Here is an 18,722-nt window from a genome sequence, read left to right on the forward strand (position 1 = left end):
ATATGATGGTGTATTACAGATGCAGGACAGGCTATGTGTGCCTAATGTAGATGGTTTGCGTGAGTTGATTCTCTAGAAGGCTTACAGTTTGCGGTACTCCATTCACCCAGGTGCCGAGAAGATGTATCAGGACCTGAGGCAACAGTATTGGTGGAGTAGAATGAAGAATGACATAGTGGAGAATGAAGAATGACATAGGTGAAGTATGAGCATCAGTGGCCTGGTGGATTGCTTCAGAAGTTAGAGATTCTAGAGTGGAAATGAGAGCGGATCATTATGGATTTTGTTATTGAGCTCCCACACACTCGGAGGAAGTTCGATGTAGTATGGGTGATTGTGGATAGATTGACCAAGTCAGCTCATTTCATTCTAGTGGTGACTACTTATTCTTCAGAGAAGCTGGTTCAGGTTTACATTCGCGAGATTGTCAGGCTTCATGGCGTGCCAGTATCTATCATCTATGACCGGGGTACACAGTTTACATCGCGGTTCTGGAGAGATGTACAACATGAGTTGGGTACTCGGGTGGAGTTTAGTACAACATTTCACCCTCAGACGAACGGACAGTCCGAGCGCACTATTCAGATATTGGAGGATATGCTTCATGCGTGTGTCATAGATTTTGGGGTGCTTGGGATCAGTTCTTGCCACTTGCGGAGTTTGCCTACAACAATAGTTATCGGTCGAGCATTCAAATGGAACTGTATGAGGCTTTGTATGGTAGGCGGTGCCAGTCTCTGGTGGGTTGGTTGGAGCCGGGTGAGGCTAGGTTATTAGGTACAGATTTGGTTCAGGATGCTTTGGAAAAGGTTAAATTGATTCAGGATCGACTTTGTACAGCTCAATCCAGACATAAGAGTTATGGAAATCAGAAGACTCGCGACGTTGCATTCATGGTTGAGGAGTGGGTCTTGCTCCGGGTTTCGCCCATGAAGGGTGTTATGAGGTTCAGAAAGAAGGGCAAGTTGAGCCCTAGGTATATCGGGTCTTTTGAGATCCTTGAGAGGGTTGGAGAGGTGACCTACAGACTTGCACTACTACTTAGTCTCTCTGCAGTTCATCCAATGTTCTATGTTTCCATGCTCCATAAGTATCACGGCGATCCATATCATGTGTTAGACTTCCAGTTGGACAAGGATCTATCTTATGTTGGGAAGCTGGTGGCCATTTTGGACAGCCAGGTTTGAAGGTTGAGGTGGAAGAACATTTCTTCAGTGAAGGTTTAGTGGAGGGGTCAGCTAGTCGAGGAGGCAACTTCAGAGACTGAGCATGATATGCGTAGCTGTTATCCTCATCTTTTCACCACTTCAGGTATGCCTCTATACTTGTTCGAAGACGAACGTTTGTTACGTCATAGTTTATAATTTTGGTCGGGTTCTGATACGTGGGCCCGAGTCGACTCTTTGGAGCAATTTTTCAATTCTTTGCTAAAGTCGTAGTTTCATTATTTAAATTAGTTTCTTATAGTTATATTTATAGTATGTAATTATTTTGGCTAGATTCGAGCCAGTCGGAGTTGGAACATCAAGGGAAATGCCTTCTTATTGATTGATTGAGCGAAGTTTGAGGTAAGTGACTTGTTTAACCTTGTGTGGGGGAAATTCCCCTTAGGATTTGGTACTATTATGGTAATTTGCAATATGTGAAGTCCGTGTACGCGAGGTGATGAGTGCGTACTCAGGCTAAATGTTAAAAATCCATTTTTGCCAGGTAGTTTCATTTTATTTCCTTAGCTGAGCAACTCTAGCACGTGTAGTCATCATGTTTAGCCTAATTGCACATGTCTACGTGTCTTATCTCTTGTTTGAAATTTGTACAACATGCTTAGTTGAATTACCTATTTTTTTAATTTCGTATTCATTCTTTAACTGTAGGATTCTTTGCTTGTAATATCCTTGTTTCAGTTGTTTTGTGTCAGTTTTTGTGATTTTTTTGAGATAATTGTTTGGTTTGACATGAGGTTTCTTCCATGCGAATTGTTATTGTAGAACAAGGTTTCTGCCATGCGGATTGTTATTGTGGCACGAGGTTTCTGCTGTTCGGATTATTATAGTGGCACAAGGTTTCTGCCGTGCAGATTGTTATGGTAGCACGAGGTTTCTGCCGTGGGGGTTGTTATTTTGCACGAGGTTTCTATCATGCCATTGTGAGATATTTACTTTTGGGACTACGAGGCTGTACCTCGGGAGTGCCCTTGTTGTTTTCCTCTATTTGCTGTATTGTTGTTGTTGTTGTTCCTTAACTTGTAAGATTCTTGTTTCCTTACGTGTTGTAATTGTCTTCTTTGATTCCGCGTTGTTACCTTCTATGAATTTCTATTGTTACACTTCTCTGTCATTTCATTATATCATTATATCTTCCGCCTTGTTTTCTTATTATTCCAGTAGGGCCCTGACCTAATCTCGTCACTACTCTATCGAGGTTAGGCTTGGCACTTACTGGGTACCGTTGTGGTGTAGTCATACTATGCTTCTGCATATCTTTTGGTACGGATCCAGGTACTTCCTACCAGATCAGGTACCAATGAGCTAGCCCGTATGTGGAGACTTCAAGGTATATCTGCGAGCATCCGTCGACCTCAGAGTCCCCCTCTATCTGTATTATGTTATTTCCTTATCCTTATTAGACTCTGATGTATAGAGATATTTAGTATCTCTCTTTAGAGCGGTGTGTAGCGATTTCAGAATCGAATCGGTGCTTCTAATGCTGATGGCTCGGGAAAGATAATCTGTGAGGAGGCTTAGAGTTGGTAGCAATTTATTAGTTCAGTTGCTACAAAGATGGATTTTGATTTGAGGCGGTACTGGGTAGTGAAGGACGAGGAAGGTCATGGTGGGAGGTGTCTCACGGTGATTGAATTGCTAGCAGGTCAAGTATGAACAACAGAGGCCGAGAAGTTGCTTAAGGAGATGGGTTAACCAAAGTGGGAGTGGTTGAGTACCATATAGAATTTGTGGTAGGATAGCCACGTGTCTTGAGAAAGTTTAGAGCGATTTGGGAATCATGGTGGAAAGTGACTTGGTCTACGAATTTTATTTGGGATGGTGGCTACTGTACTGAGGAAGATTGAATATGGCAGAGAGGAGTTTGCTTGAAATGAAAAGCGGTGTAACGTGACTTCGAGTTTGGAATGTATTGTCGGACTTTCCGTTGATGTCTGTGAGGAATGAACGGACTATTATAGCCGGTGAACGAGCATGGGCTTAGGAGGGTTTACTGATTTCATAGTAGTGGTACCCAGTGCAGTGTCGTTGGAAGGTGTCGTTATGGAATTCCATAGGTGGGCTATCTCCTATGGGCAGGTTAGCGGTTGTGTTACTTTTGATGAAGTTTCTACGAAGAGTTCTACTTACTACTCGACATAAGGTCGAATATGCGATTGTGGCTGATAATTCAGAATTTTCATACAGAGTTTAACCAGATATTTCAAGAAATGTGGCGGGTTGACGATGCAAGATCATGGTAATTGAGAAGGAGGAATCTTTGTGGGTTCTACATTATGTGATGGTAGCTTAAAGCTAAGTGGGGGAGCCCACCATCTACGATTGGATCGTGTGGTTATCTGCTTGTGTCGTTTCTCGTTATCGGTGCATTGGTGGATTATTTATGACTAAGAAAAGAAACATCAGGGGTAATTCGAGCAAAGAACTGGATGAATGTGTGCTATATTTCACCTTATGGATTCAGGTGAAGGTTTTGGGAAGACTCGGAGTTTATGCATCTTGTGGATGTGATGTACAAGGAAAAGAATTAATCTGGTTGCTTCTTTGGGAGTGTTCATGTGCTAATAAAGCGATGGAGCTTGATTATATTCGGGACCAAGTCAGAATGGGTGACTATCAATAGTGGTTCTAATGGGTTCAAGGATGTCAGCGCGGTGTCTACGGATTTTGGGTTCGTTGTGTGGCTGAAGACCAGAATTTTGTAGCAGAGTGTGAAGAATACTTGGGAAAGTTTCTATGATATCATCAGGTCTGCGGGATAGTATTGGAGGAAAGGGAGAAATAGCTTTGGATACACGGAATGTCTTGCAGAATGGGTGTACCAGTTGGAGATGCTATTCTGCGCTTGAGGAGGGAAGTATGGTATATTTTGTAATTATAATACTATATTATTAATTTCAAAACTACTAATACTTAATTAATTTTGTAAAATAGGTATTATTGATTGAAAATATTTTCAAAATATTCATTGCAAATTATTAAGTATAAATAAATTAATTTTAAAAGGGAGGGTCAAAATTGGCCGTCAACAGCTGCCCATCTTTGACCGGAGAGGATAAAAGCATTTTCGGGCAAAGATATTGAAATAAGGCCAATTTTGACGTGACTTTTAGGCATACATTGCAGGAATGGCATGTGGATCAAGGAAGATTATGAGTTGTTGGATTAGGAGTTAAGAAGGATTCCAGGAATATTTTTGGGGAGTCGGGGACGAATTTTGGCTTTGAATTGCTTAAATATCTCAGGCTTAACGAGGATTAGGTCTCATGTAGTTCTGGAGCAAAGATTTTGGGCAGGTGATGCTCGCAGGAATTTTCCCAATATTGTATTATGACGATACCGCAAGATGGAAGACTTGGTACCCATGGTATCTTTGAGTTGCGGCTTGATTTTAAAGATTTGAAGAATTAGAGTTCCACTGATCGTATTTGAATTTGAACTAGGATCCTTGGCCCGCTTATGAGTTTGTTGTCCCTCATAGCGTTGTAGCTTGGTTTGCTGCTTAGAAGAATTTCCACGTTGCGATGTTTGTTCCTGCAAAAATGAAATACACACATACCCATATATTGCAATGCAGAATATGTTAAGATGTGATGTAAATGATGCATGAATGATGATGCCTGGCAGCCGACTAGCCGTTATTTGGGATTGGGATGATAGGATACTTGAATTTGGACTCGATTGTTAGCCGGGCTGTGTACCGTTTTGCATCTATCAGAGCATTAAATCTCCTCGGGTTGGAAGTATCTCCCCGCGATGGGAGTAGTTGACTTGTAATGTTAAATGCATCTCCTCTTGCTGGGAGAAGTTGCATTGAAATATAAAGTATCTCTGCGTGATGGGAGTGGTCGTATTGAAATGTAAAATGCATCTCCACTTGCTGGGAGAAGTTGCAATTAGTGTAAAGTGTCTCCGCATGATGGGAGTATCTGTCTTGAAAAATGTAATCATGCTTGTATGTTGCATGAGCAACACGTCAAAACATTCGAGATAAAAATACAGAAATAAGGAGCATGCCCAAGAGGTACTTTGACTGCGAAACTGAATTGCTGCTGTTGATTGGCGTAACGTTGCTGACATGGTTTGCAGCTATCTATTCTGATCTCCGAAGTGGCAGAGTGGTGGTGCAAATTGCACACGTTGGAGACGCGAATAGTTTTCTATATACATGCCTTCGATTGGCGAAGCTGATGGCTTGATTTATACAGGGCGCTACGACAAATTGAGCTGGGGATTTGCTATATACAGGGCCTCAATTGGTGAAGCCGATGACTCTATTTTGTACAGGGCGCTCTAAATGATTAAGCAGGTAGTTTACTATACACAATATGCTCCGGTTAGCGGGGGTAGCATCTTTCTATATACAACATGCTCAGTTCAATTGAGCAGACAGTTTGCTATATACAATATGCCTCATCTGCGTCAGCGGCCTGGTTATGAGACACCTGTAAGGATCTGAGATTTAGTTTTTAGTTATATAAGGAAAATTTTGAACAAGGAAAGAGGGATGCTAGTTATGAGAGAGTGGCAGATCTGTCATTGCCCTAGTGTGTCCCAACATTTCTTTGTGTCTTGTTGGCCTTGCATTCAAAGAAAAATTCTTAGCAGGGGGGGTGTTGGTTTGTGTCGACCGTAGTTCTGGTTTTTGCCGGTTCCTGATGAGGCTCTGCCATGAAGTTCGGTAGGTGGAGCGATTTATGATATCTTTAGAAAACATTTTGAAAAATCTTTTGTTTCATGGAAAATGACTCCATTCCAGTTCATGACATGTTTCGAAAGTTCCTCGAATGCGAATGTTGTTTGTGAAACACTCTGTCTTGTTGATGTTGATCTTCCAAGATGCTCCCGAAGACATGGACTCTTGCCGCTACAATTGCATCCTAATCTAAACTAATGCATTACAAGGATTTCCTAGGGTTATGATCGAACCCTTTCAGGTTGCCTATATATGCGAAACAGAATCAGGTCTGAACGTAGTTCATGGGTAATGGTAAAGAATAATATGATGAAGATGATGACTGAGCCTGACTCAGGCCGAATATGTATCCAAACGGAATCGGGTAAAAATGTAGTTCGATTACAAGAGATGCAAAATGATGAGATTAAAAATGAAGTGGCCGAGTCTGACTCAAACTGCCTATGTATCCAAATGAAATCAGGCCAGAATGTAGTTCAATTACAAAACATGACTGGATTCGATTAGGATTGCCTACGTATTCCTTCCAAAGGAAATCAAGTCGTGGTATAGCTCCGAGTAGATACAAGATGATATTTGGATCTTCTATTACAAAAGAAAGTAGAGGGAGAGAAATCGGACCCTACATATCCCTCCGGGGGAAATTAGGTCGAATGTAGTTCTGTTACAACCAAAACCTAACTCTATTGTCTTCAAACAAAGTAAATTTTGATGGCGTCTGAGTTAATAGTCTTCGTGCTGACTCTTCCATCCATCTATGCCAAGATCAGAGCACCTCCAGACAATACTCGGTAGACCACATAAGGACTTTGCCAATTCGGTGCGAACTTTCCTTTGGCTTCTTCTTGATAAAGGAAAATTTTCTACAAAACCAACTTCCCCGATATTAACTGGCGAGGCTTCACCCTTTTGTTGAATGCACTGGCTATCCTATTTTGATATAAGTGACCATGGCATACTTCATCTATTTTCTTCTCATTAATGAGCATGAGTTGCTCCTGCCTGACCTGTATCCTTTCTACGTCGTCTAACTTGGCTTCTTGAATGACTCTTAAAGATGGTATCTCGACCTCTACGGGTATCACAATTGCGGTGCCATATACTAATATGTATAGCATTGCCCCAGTGGATGACCTCATGGTGGTCCGATAACCCAGTAAGGCGAAGGATAATTTCTCGTGCCATTGCCTATGATTGTCCACTATCTTTCGCAGAATCCTTTTGATGTTATTGTTGGATGCTTCAACTTCTCCATTCATTTGCGATCTGTAGGCTGTAGAGTTGCGGTGGACAATTCTAAAATCCTTACAAATTTCCCTCGTGAGATCACTGTCGAGGTTAGCCGCATTGTTAGTGATGATTGAATTGGGTATCCCAAATTGTCAAACTATATTGTTACTGACAAAGTCTGCCACTACTTTCTTTGTGACGACCTTGTACGTAGAAGCTTTGACCCATTTGATGAAGTAGTCAATGGCTACCAAGATAAAACGGTGCCCATTTGATGCAGCGAGATCTATTGGTCCAATCACATCAGTGCCCCAAGCGGAAAACGGCCAAGGCGAACCCATTATATTTAACTAATTAGGCGGAACCTAGATTAAATCCCCGTGGATCTGGCACTGGTGACACTTCTTCACATAGTGGATACTATCTTTTTCCATGGTCATCCAAAAGTATCTGGCTCTTAGAATCTTCTTGGATAAGGTGAAGCCATTCATATGGGGTCTGCATGTTCCTGCATATATTTCTTCTAGCAATTTGGTTGCTTCGACGACATCTACACATCTTAACAGACCCAAGTTTGGGGTCCTCTTATACACGACTTCTCCGTTGAGGAAAAAGTGATTTGCCAGCGGCCTCCGGATACTTTCTTTTTTCAAGGAATATTTTGATGTCGTAGTACCATGGCTTACCATATGGATCTTTGTCTACATGAAAACAATATTTATCTTGATCCCTGATCTCTATATCGATAGGGTTGATGTAATTCTTATCTGGATACTAAATCATGGATGACAAGGTTTCAATGGCGTCGTCAAACGCATTCTGGGTTATGGGAATGTGCTTAAACTCGATATTTATGAATTTCTTGCATAACTCCTTTACACTGTGCAAGCATAGAAGGATCTTGACATTCTTGGTAGTCCATTCTCCTTGAACTTGATGTATCAATAGATCCAAAGCCCCTATGACCAAAAGCTCTTTGATGTTCATGTCAACAACCATCCTAATCCTAAGGATACATGCTTCATACTCCGCCATATTATTGGTACAAGGGAACCTTATCTTTGCTGATGCCGGGTAATGGTGTCCTGATTCTGAAATTAGGACTGCCCCAATTCCTACTCCTTTGATATTTGCCGCTCCGTCGAAGAACATTCTCCAACCTGGATATGACTCTACAATTTCTTCTTCGGTGTACAACACCTCATCGTCTGGGAAATATGTTGTGAGTGGTTCATAATCCCTGTCCACTTGATTCTCTGCAAGGTGATCAACTAAGGCTTGTCCTTTGATGGCCTTATATGTTATGTACATAATGTAAAATTCGCCGAGAAGAATCTGCCATTTGGCTAGTTTTCGTATAGACATCGGTTTCTAAAAGATATACTTGAGCGGGTCGAACTGGGATATTAAATGCATGGTGTATGCTGACATGTAATGCCTGAATCTTTTCGGCGATCCAAGTCAAGGCACAACAAGTGTGCTCTATCAAAGTGTATTTGGCCTCACATGGTGTGAACTTCCTGCTTAAGTTATAGATATCATGTTCCTTTCTTCCGGTTTCATCGTGTTATCCAAATACGCATCCAAACGCATTATCCAAGAGTGACAAGTATAACAACAGTGGCTTCCAGGGCTCGGGAGGAACGGCATATCCAGTTTGTAGTGGCATCCTTCTTCAGCAGCTTGAAGATAGGTTCACAAATTATTGTGGACTGGGTGATGAAACGGCTGATGGAATTTAGCCTACCAAGAAAACTCATTACATCCTTCTTGCTCTTGGGTGGTGGCAACTCTTGAATAAATTTGATCTTTGAAGGATCCAGTTCTATCCCTTTCCTACTTACGATGAAGCCTAGCAATTTTACAGTAGTGACTCTGAATGCGCATTTTGTAGGATCTTGACGTTCTTGGTAGTCCATTCTACTTGAACTTGATGTATCAATAGATCCGAATACCCTATGACCAAAAGCTCTTTGATGTTCATGTCAACCGCCATCCTAATCCCGAGGATACATGCTTCGTACTCAGCCGTATTATTGGTGCAAGGGAACCTTATCTTTGCTGATGCCGGGTAATGCTGTCCTGATTCTAAAATTAGGACTGCCCCAATTCCTACTCCTTTAAAATTTGCCGCTTCGTCGAACAATACCTTCTCTTCTGGGAAATATGTGGTGAGTGGTTCATAATCCTTTTCCAATTTATTCTCTACAAGGTGATAAACTAAGGCTTGTCCTTTGATGGCCCTCAATGTTATGTACACAATGTCAAATTCGCTGAGAAGAATCTTCCATTTGGCTAGTTTTCCTTTAGGCATCGACTTTTGAAAGATATACTTGAGCGGGTCGAGCCGGGATATTAAATGTGTGATTTATGATGATATGTAATGCCTCTATTTCTGGGCGATCCAAGTCAAGGAACAACAAGTGCGCTCTATCATAGTGTATTTAGCCTCACATGGTGTGAACTTCTTGCTTAAGTAATAGATAGCATGTTCCTTTCTTCCGGTTTCATCGTGTTGTCCCAACACATATCCAAACGCATTATCCAAGATGGACAAGTATGACAACAGTGTCTTCCTGAGCTCGGGAGGAACCAATACTGGTGGATTTGACAAGTACTGCATAATCTAGTTGAAGGCTTTCTGACATTCTTTTGTCCATTTTGTAGCGACATCCTTCTTCAACGGCTCGAAGATAGGTTCACAAATTACTGTGGAGTGGGCGATGAAACGGGTGATGCAATTTAGCCTACCAAGGAAACTCATTACATCCTTCTTTCTCTAAGGCGGTGCCAACTCTTGAATGGCTTTGATCTTTGAAGGATCCAGTTCCATCCCTTTCCTACTTACGATGAAACCTAGCAATTTTCCAGCAGGGACTTCGAATACGCAAATGGCTTTGATCTTTCAAGGATCTAGTTCTATCCCTTTCCTACCTACGATGAAACCTAGCAATTTTTCAGCAGGGACTCTGAATGTGCATTTTGCAGGGTTCAACTTCAAACTATACCTCCGCAAGAATTCGAAAAGCTTCTTCAGATCGTCCAAATGTTTTGAACTCTTTTGTGACTTGATGGTGACGTCATCTACATATACATCAATATCTTTGTGAATCATGTCATGAAATAGGGTTGTCATAGCCCTCATGTAAGTAGCGCAAGCATTTTTATGGTCGAATGGCATGACTTTATAGCAGTAAACTCCCCAAGGCGTAGTGAACGACGTCTTTTCTGCATCTTCTTCGTTCATCAGGATATGATGGTACCCGACGAAACAATCCACGAATGACTGCAGCTCATGTTTTGCGTAGTTGTTGATGAGGATATGCATATTTGGTAAAGGGAAATCATCCTTCGGGATGGACTTGTTAAGATCTCGATAATCCACACATATCCTGATCTTCCCATCCTTCTTTGGTACCGGGATGATATTTGCCAACCATTTGGGATAATTGGTGACCCTCACTATTTATGCCTCTATTTGCTTGGTTACTTCTTGTTTTATCCTCAAACTCAAGTATGGTTTAAACTTTGGGTTTTTATTTGACTGGCGGTCTAGCAGGATCAATAGGGAATCGATGCAAAACGATGTCAGTGCTTTACCCAGGCATGTCATCATAAGACCATGCGAACATGTCAATGTACTGTCGGAGGAGCTCGACCAATTCATCTTTCTCCTCTGCTTCCAGATGGATGCTTATTCGGGTTTCTTTCATGTCTTCTTTATTTCCTAGGTTGACCACGTCTGTCTCCTTAAGGTTAGGTTTTTTCTAGCTTTCTAGTTATTCGATCTTTTGTGGGAGATTATCTAGCATCATGCTTTCATAGTATTCTTCATAATCTTGATCGCTTTACTCAAGGGTTTCATTACATGTCATAATCACGGCACGCGGGTTTTTTTCGTTTTGATTACTGAAAAGAAAAACTAAGTATAAATGAAGCGATAAATAAGTTTGCAATAATTCTAAGAAAGCATTTCTTTATATTTCATCAAAAGAGGAACATCTAAGCGTTCAAAGAGGCGAATGACCAAAAAGTATAGACACAGTTCAAGCTTCAATTGACCGTGCACTCTTTTCAAAAGTTTTACAATTCCACACTACCAAGACTCCTGGCGAACCAAAGACGGGATGGCGGTCCAATTCTGCAAGTCCTCTCATGGTTCGGCATTCCGAATGGTAGGTGTCTTGATATCAACTTCGTCACAGCATTCCTCGATCATGGTCACGAATAACTTTCCTATTCCATTGACGATTTTGTCCTCTTGTGTTGAGCTCTCACCCGTACTAGAAAAACACTCTGGCCTGCTTTCTTCCCGAAGCTACTGGTACAAATCTTCCCAATTGAAGGCTAATACCCTATGCCCTCTCTACCTTTCTGCCCACTTGGCTCAATCGACTCTGTTATCCCGTCTAATCGAGCTCCCCGCCCAGTTCTTGGTATATATCCGTACTTCATCATTTTCCTCATGGCCATCTTTGACCTGTAAGATGACTGCATTCCCAAATTTTACTCGGTCTCTTCTATTTATGTGGTCGACATGATCTCAACTGCATGGGAAGTGACCCCATTTAATCCTTCTATGAACGGAATTACGTGTTCCAAATAAGCTGATTGGCTCCATTTGTAGTGGATTACAATCTTTTGGCAACCCCACTCAAACTTCATGCACTTGTGTAGGGTGGATGGGACTGCCCATGCCATGTGTATACAAGGTCTTCCTAGCAACAGGTTGTATGGAGATGAAATATCCATCACTTGGAATAGTATGGGAAACTCAACAGCTCCAATTTGTAGAGCCAAATAGATTTCTCCAATGACGTCCTTCTATGACCTGTTAAAGGTTCTTACCATCACATGACTTTCTTTTACATCTCTTAGATGGATACCCAACTCTCGTGGGGTAGAGAGTGGGCAGATATTGACTCCTGATCCTCCATCAACAAGCACTAGGGAAGTTCATCTCTTTAAAAGTTGATCATGTTTGCTTCGACCATCTTCTCGATGGTTGCTGCCAGTGCCTCGCTAGTGGTGTTGCTCGGCACGTTCACCTCACTTAACACTTTAATTAGGGTATCTTTGTTACTGTCAGAAATCATCAGTAGATCCATGATTTATATTTGCATCGGGGTTTTATTTAATTGTTCCTCCATGGAGTATTCTTTGGTTGATATCCTTTTCCAGAATTCTGCGGCCTAAAGGTCTATTATATTCCTTCTCTGAATCTGTTCCCTTCCTGAATTCCATCGGTTTACTTCCTCACGAGAGTAATATCTCCTTGACCTAGTTATTCCGTGTGCCGCTGCGGAATCCGTCATCTTGCCTTTCCCTTTCTATTTGTATGTCCATGGGACTATCTTGTATTCTCGATCCTCTTCATCCTTGATAGCAGCACTAGACTGTTACTGGTAAGTGTGGACCATCACTATAGGTTTTAACTATACTATGATCATTGGAATCCTTCGTGGTAGGACCCTTGCAGCCTCAACGTTCCCTATTGCAACGATTGTTCCTTTCAAGCCATGCTCTTCATCTAGGGTGATCATATTAGCTCCCTGATTCCGGTGATTTGGCAGCAGATTGCAGTTCACATTGGGTGGAGCTGGGGTGCACTGAATGGCTCCAATATTGATCAGTGACTCAATTTAATTTTTTAGTTTGAAGTAATCATCGGTATCATGCCCTGGTACGTTTGAGTGGTTGACACACTGTTTGGTTGCATCAAAATAATTTGAAGGATACTCAGGAACCCTTCCTTTTATTGGATGTTTCAAGCCCGATCTCCTCAATCTTTAAAATAGTTGAGCTAAAGGTTCAACGATCGGGGTGTAGTTTTTGGGACCTCTTTATTTAAAATTTGTGCAAGGCCGGGTTGCATAGGTGGGTCGGTTTTGATGAGTAATAGTTTGCACTAGAGCATATGGTCGTGGTGGATTTGGATTTGTATGAGCGCGAGGTGGGTTATATTGAGGCTATGGATTGTAGTATGGTTGTGTATTGTATACTGGAGCATAAGTAGGTGGTTGTGGGGAATGGGTATCTGGAGAGTAAGAGGTGTTTTCATGGTGTGGATTAGACCGGTAATAGGGAATGATTGTTGATACCTCTTCCTTTTTCTTCTTTTAACTACCTATTGATATTGATTGAATTACTCTTGTGGTTGCTTGCAATGCGGACAAGTTTAGGGAACTTCTGCCCCATCATGCCAATCATTTTCTCAAAGTAGATCCCTTTCTGAGCCCTGATTAAATACTTAGTGAATTCACTGTCATCTAACGGGGGTTGTGCTCTAGCAGCCTCTGACCTCCATCGACGTGCATACTCTTTGAATGATTCTGACGATTTCTACTACAAGTTTACCAGCGCAAACCTATCAAGAACCATAAGCGATTCATGAAATCTTCTGCCACATCCTGCCACTCCCTCTAGTTTCCGGGATCTTGGCGAGTGTACCAAGTAGTGCTTCTCCTATCAAACTCCTTATGAGAAGCTTCATCCTTAACTTCTCATTTCTTCCTACTTCAACTAGCTTATCGTAGTAGGCTCTCAAGTGTGCATGGGGATGACCTGTCCTATCAAAGATATCAAATTTTAGAGTCTTTTAGCCTATCGGCATGTCCACATCAGGGCGGATACACAAATCCTCATAATCTAGACTTTCGCTCCCTCAAGCAACCTGAAGGTTCTTCATTTGTTTTCTCAATGCTTGTAATTGTTTGGACATCGATTCTTCCTCCTTATACTTAGCTTCCCTTTCTATTTCGTCATATTGATCAACTTCATAAGGCAGCCTAACCGTGACGGGCACTGTGAAGGTGGGTTATGAAACTACATACACGAGAGGAACATATCGCTCATGTGCAGCGGTATATGATGTAGGTATGTGCTATTTTTGGCTAGTCGTAATGGTGACTCTATCACGAGGAGGGTAATGAACTGTGTTGGTGGCAACTGGTGGGTTTTGTGGTGTTTGAATGTAATTTGGTACGTAAGGAGTGTATATGAGAGGGTTTGTAGGGGTTACTGGAGGTATCATCTGGGTGGTAGGCATGGGAGTCAGGATATTGTATGCTTGGGGAGTAGCGGAAGGAAAGTGGTTGGGGATTGAATCTAGAGAAGGGAAATAGTGTGGTTGTGGGAGCGTTTCCACGGCCAGATGTGCCAATTCTCGAATTCGTTGTACTTCCTCCCTCAATTATTCCATCTCTTGAGCCATCCTGGCCACATGTTCATCATTCCGCGTATCATCCTTCTCTCCCGGTCTCCCCGGTCTATCAACTAGTACCATAGCGTGTTCGGCCAGGTTATCTGTTACAGTCATTTTCCCTTTCGATCTTAAGTTGTACGGTGGTTCCGCCCGTTTTGGGTCGAAACAAACCAACTTTCTTTTAGGGAATAATAATAAATTAATACAAGAAGAAAAAAAGAAAAGAAAAAGAACAGAAGTCACTTTCAGTATTTGCACAAGTAATAGGCACACAGAGTAGTTAGTTCACGTATTCAGGCAGGCGTGTTCTCCTAAAATTCAAGGGACCTCTCTTTGTCGGAGGTAGGCCTAAGTCTCGAATATTTGATAAATAATTAGATTTGACATATTTAGATCTGAAGCAAATTTTGGTTCTCATTGATAGTATTTGGATTGTAATAGGCAGGAGTAGAGGCTATATCATTGCTTCCAATATTCATAGAATTACATGGGCTCAAACAAACTTTTCCTTAGGTAAATGAGAAAGTTTGGGATAAATATATAAAGCGGAGGAAGGGGGTGAAATGAACCAACTTCTAGTAACTATCCCCGAAATCATTCGCCATCTCTTCTTCATCCGGTTCTTCCTCCGGGTCTTCTTCAAATTCTTCTTCATCAATATTCAACTCGGGTTCTTCCTATGGATCTTCTTCCTATTGTTATATCTTAGACTCAATCTGTATACATTCAACTACTCGGTCATCGTCCTCGCCAGGTGGCAGTATGTGATCAATTGACCCTAGGACCACTTGGCGGTGCATGAAGGTAGTCACGAGGTAGTGTGACAAAATCTTAGGATAGATCTGCAAAGTCGCCACTGTATCCTCCAGCCAGGCTATTCCTTCCCTGCTTGGTCGAGCTAGCTTATCTTCTTCATTGATCCAGACATAATATTCTGGAGTGCACCACAAATTCTGACCCATTGGCATTGTGACTTGATCATTCCACTCCTCCTGAAGCCTCTTTATCCTTGGTATTGGGATCTTACCATTGTATTCGTCTTCATATAGTGTCATCCTCGTCCAGAGAGGTACATCTTGAATCAACCCAAACTGCTTGAGATCTCGTATAGGTGAGTATTGTTGGATGCCCTCAAGTCTTATCAGTTCGATAAAATACTTCTGGGGAGTCCTCAGGATTGCCCTTCCGCCTAGCCGTGACAGCTTCCAATTGATCCATTCTTCTCTTATGTTAGTCAGCATCTCTCTCCATTATTCTTGTCCATGCGGGGAGACCCAATGCCTCATTCTCTCGATGTGACATCGAATCATGTTGTTGATGGCCAACTATGGCCTCTTTCTGAAAGAAATGCTTTGTGGGCCAAATTTGAAGCAGTAGGTTACAACCCTTGAAGAAATTGTATCCCCGGTAGCATGCGGACAAAGCTTTGATAATCTCTGCTAACATCATGGGTACCAAAGTGGCTTGGAGGTTGCCCCAGAATATTGCCAAAACCAAAGGCAGCAAATTGATATTGATTTGTTCGCTTATTTGTGGGAAAACCAGCAGTCCCATCAGTGCCAAAAAGAAGGTTATGGGTCGAAGACTTTCCCACATTACCTGATCACACTGAAATTCTCCCAAGTGCCATTCATAGCTTTCACGTTATCCGAACCAGTCGAACAATTGATCTAGGCTTACCCATTCATATTCAATGTTTCTCAAACCCCGATTGTTTGTCAGACCCAAAGCATCAAGAAACCTGTAGCCACGCGGACTCCTTCCTATAAATGGAAGTTCTTTAAAACTGGTAACTTCTTCTAATGTTGGCACCAACTCACAATCAATAAACTTGAAAACTACTTTTTTCGGGTCCCAGAACTCTATCAACAAGCGGGTAAGCACTTTATCAGCTCAAATACTTAGCAAGGCAGTCAGTTCTCCTAGGTGTGTCCTGATTTCGTCTCCATGCTCAAGGCAGATATTCTTACACCATTGCTTTAGCTTGTGTGGTACACCCATCACCATATTGATCTCAGGGATGTTTTGGTTGATTTCCATTTCTGAAGAGGGTAGAGAAAAGGGGTTTGATAAGTATTTTCTTTGTATCCGAAGTGTCTCGTCATGATTGGTTCATCATTTCACAAAAGTCATGTTGTTGGGTACATGACCCGTTGACATTGGGGTGGATTTTCTAATTGTTTGCTGATGCCAAGGATCGACCCACCTATGTTTTACGCAATATGACATTTGTTTTCTAGAGTAGAGTGTTTCCTAATTTTGAGTAGGAGTCAATACTGTGAGAAGTTATGTCAGTTGACCTGACAAAGCCATTCTCTGAAACTAAAGAATTTTGAAAGTGTAACGACCCGACCGGCCGTTTAGAGCATTTGCATTCCGTTCAGCTATTTGAAATCTTGAGTAGCTTCCTATGATGCACTTTGACTTGTGTGAATCGTCGGTTTTGGTTTTCAGGTGATTCAGAATTGATTTGGAAGAATGATTCTCAACTAGGAAGCTTTAAGTTGGAAGAGTTGATCAAGTTTGACTTTTTAGTATTTGACGTCGGATCCTAGTTTTGAAGGGTCCGTTAGGCCCGGATGGTGATTTTGGACTTGGGCGCAAGCTCAAATTTGCATTTAGATATGTCTAGAAGGTTTCGGCACTAATTGATGAAAGTTAGAAATTTGAAAGTTTGGAATGTTCATAAGTTTTATCGAGAGTTGACTTTTATGATATCGGGTTCAAATTATTGTTCCAGGAGTTGGAATAGGTTCGTTATGTCATTTGGAACTTGTATGCAAAATTTGGGTTCATTCCGGATTGCTTAGGCTTGAATCATACGCTTGGTTCGAAGTTTGAAGTTGATGAACTTAACAAATTGATCTGGATCGACGATTCGTGGTTTTGATGTTGTTATGTGTGATTTGAGGCCTCGAATAAGCCTGTGTTATGTTTTGAGACTTGTTGGTATGTTCGGACGGGGTCCAGAGGGGCTCGGGTGAGTTTCAGGGTGATTTCAGACCATTTGTAGTTGTTGGTTTTTGGCCACAGAGGTGTGCATCGTGATCACGAAGTTTGGGTCGCGTTCGCGAAGAGCAAATTTGCTATTTGGGCACTGTGAATCGCGATCGCAGAAGCGCTTTCGCGATCGCGTAGAGGAAAATTCTACTATCACTAGCCTGACTTTGGAAGCTTATATCTTACAATCTATACGGAATTTAGAGATGATCAAAAAATGAAACTTGTAGTTCTTTTTGTCTAGTTTTCAGAAAATCAAACCGTTTGTCATTTAAAGTTATGTAAAATGAGTTATGGAGGATACACTAGAGGTTGTCTGAGAAGAGTTTGGGAAGGGTTAATGGAAGTTTTTTCATTGCGACCGCGGGGAAGTTGCCGCGATCGCATAGGGTATAAATTGTCTTGGAACATTTTTAATCGCGATTGCAAAGGGTACCTATGGAACAGTGTATAAAATACTCTATTTAGAAGGTCTTGGCCATGTTATCATATTTTGAGCTATGGAGCTCAGATTTGGGCGATTTTGGAGGCAATTTTCCTCACATGGATTGAGTAAGTGTTTTCTACACGGTTTTGATTATATTTCATGAATCCATCTTCGATTTTTGGCATTTGCATTATGAACTTTAAAGAAAAATTGGGGGTTTTTGTCTAAACTTTACTAAAGTGAATTTTTGAGGTTTTGAACATGCAATTTAAATAAATACATACATACATACGTAATGAGATTGACAAAACTCAAAATCCTGCCCCAATTCCTGACCGTAGAGGGGAATAAAGATTTTATTATGATGTGACCAAACCCACAGGGCTGCTTACGTATCCCCTCTTAAATGAGAATCAGGTCAAGCGTAGTTCAGGTTCTGACGGTGATAGAAGAATGCTTATGCGAGTTTCTTTGCGTATTTTAGAACCCCCTATGTTAACTGCCTCAGTTTCTTCCAAATTGGACTTTGGTTTGTTCTCAAAATTCTCTACTTCTTTGATAATTTCCCCACATATTATATCATCTTCCAAATCACTTTCCTTATATTACGTTGTCTCATTACATGTCACAGTCATAGGTTTATCAGGATATGTAATAATTAGGTTGAAAATGAATGTAGAAAGATAATAATAAATAAACAAAAGCAATAATGCATTAATAAAACTTAAAATTGTCCACAAGTATGACTCGATATCTCAAGTAGTTATTTTAAAACAAAATATTGAAAATGTATTAAATGCCCAAAAACAATTTTAAAATAGATCACGTTAATTCTGCCAAGGCTACCCAGGTACTCGACGAACCCGAGATGGTACATCAATCCAGTTCTTGAGAATGGCTACTTATCCTACTGTCTGAATGGTAAGGTTTTCCTCATCCTCC

General features: G+C 41.4%; 1 protein-coding gene across 1 annotated transcript; it reads right to left on the reverse strand.

Annotated features, from left to right (window-relative positions):
* Window positions 1-7,923: 7,923 nt before the first annotated feature.
* Window positions 7,924-8,514, reverse strand: LOC138899779 (uncharacterized). Its single transcript, XM_070186470.1, has one exon. It carries the CDS (start codon window positions 8,512-8,514, stop codon window positions 7,924-7,926), a length of 591 nt encoding a protein of 196 aa, XP_070042571.1.
* Between the last annotated feature and the right edge of the window lie 10,208 nt (window positions 8,515-18,722).

Source organism: Nicotiana tomentosiformis, chromosome 10 (genome assembly GCF_000390325.3).
Source record: "Nicotiana tomentosiformis chromosome 10, ASM39032v3, whole genome shotgun sequence".
In the NCBI taxonomy this organism is placed as follows: Eukaryota; Viridiplantae; Streptophyta; class Magnoliopsida; order Solanales; family Solanaceae; genus Nicotiana; species Nicotiana tomentosiformis.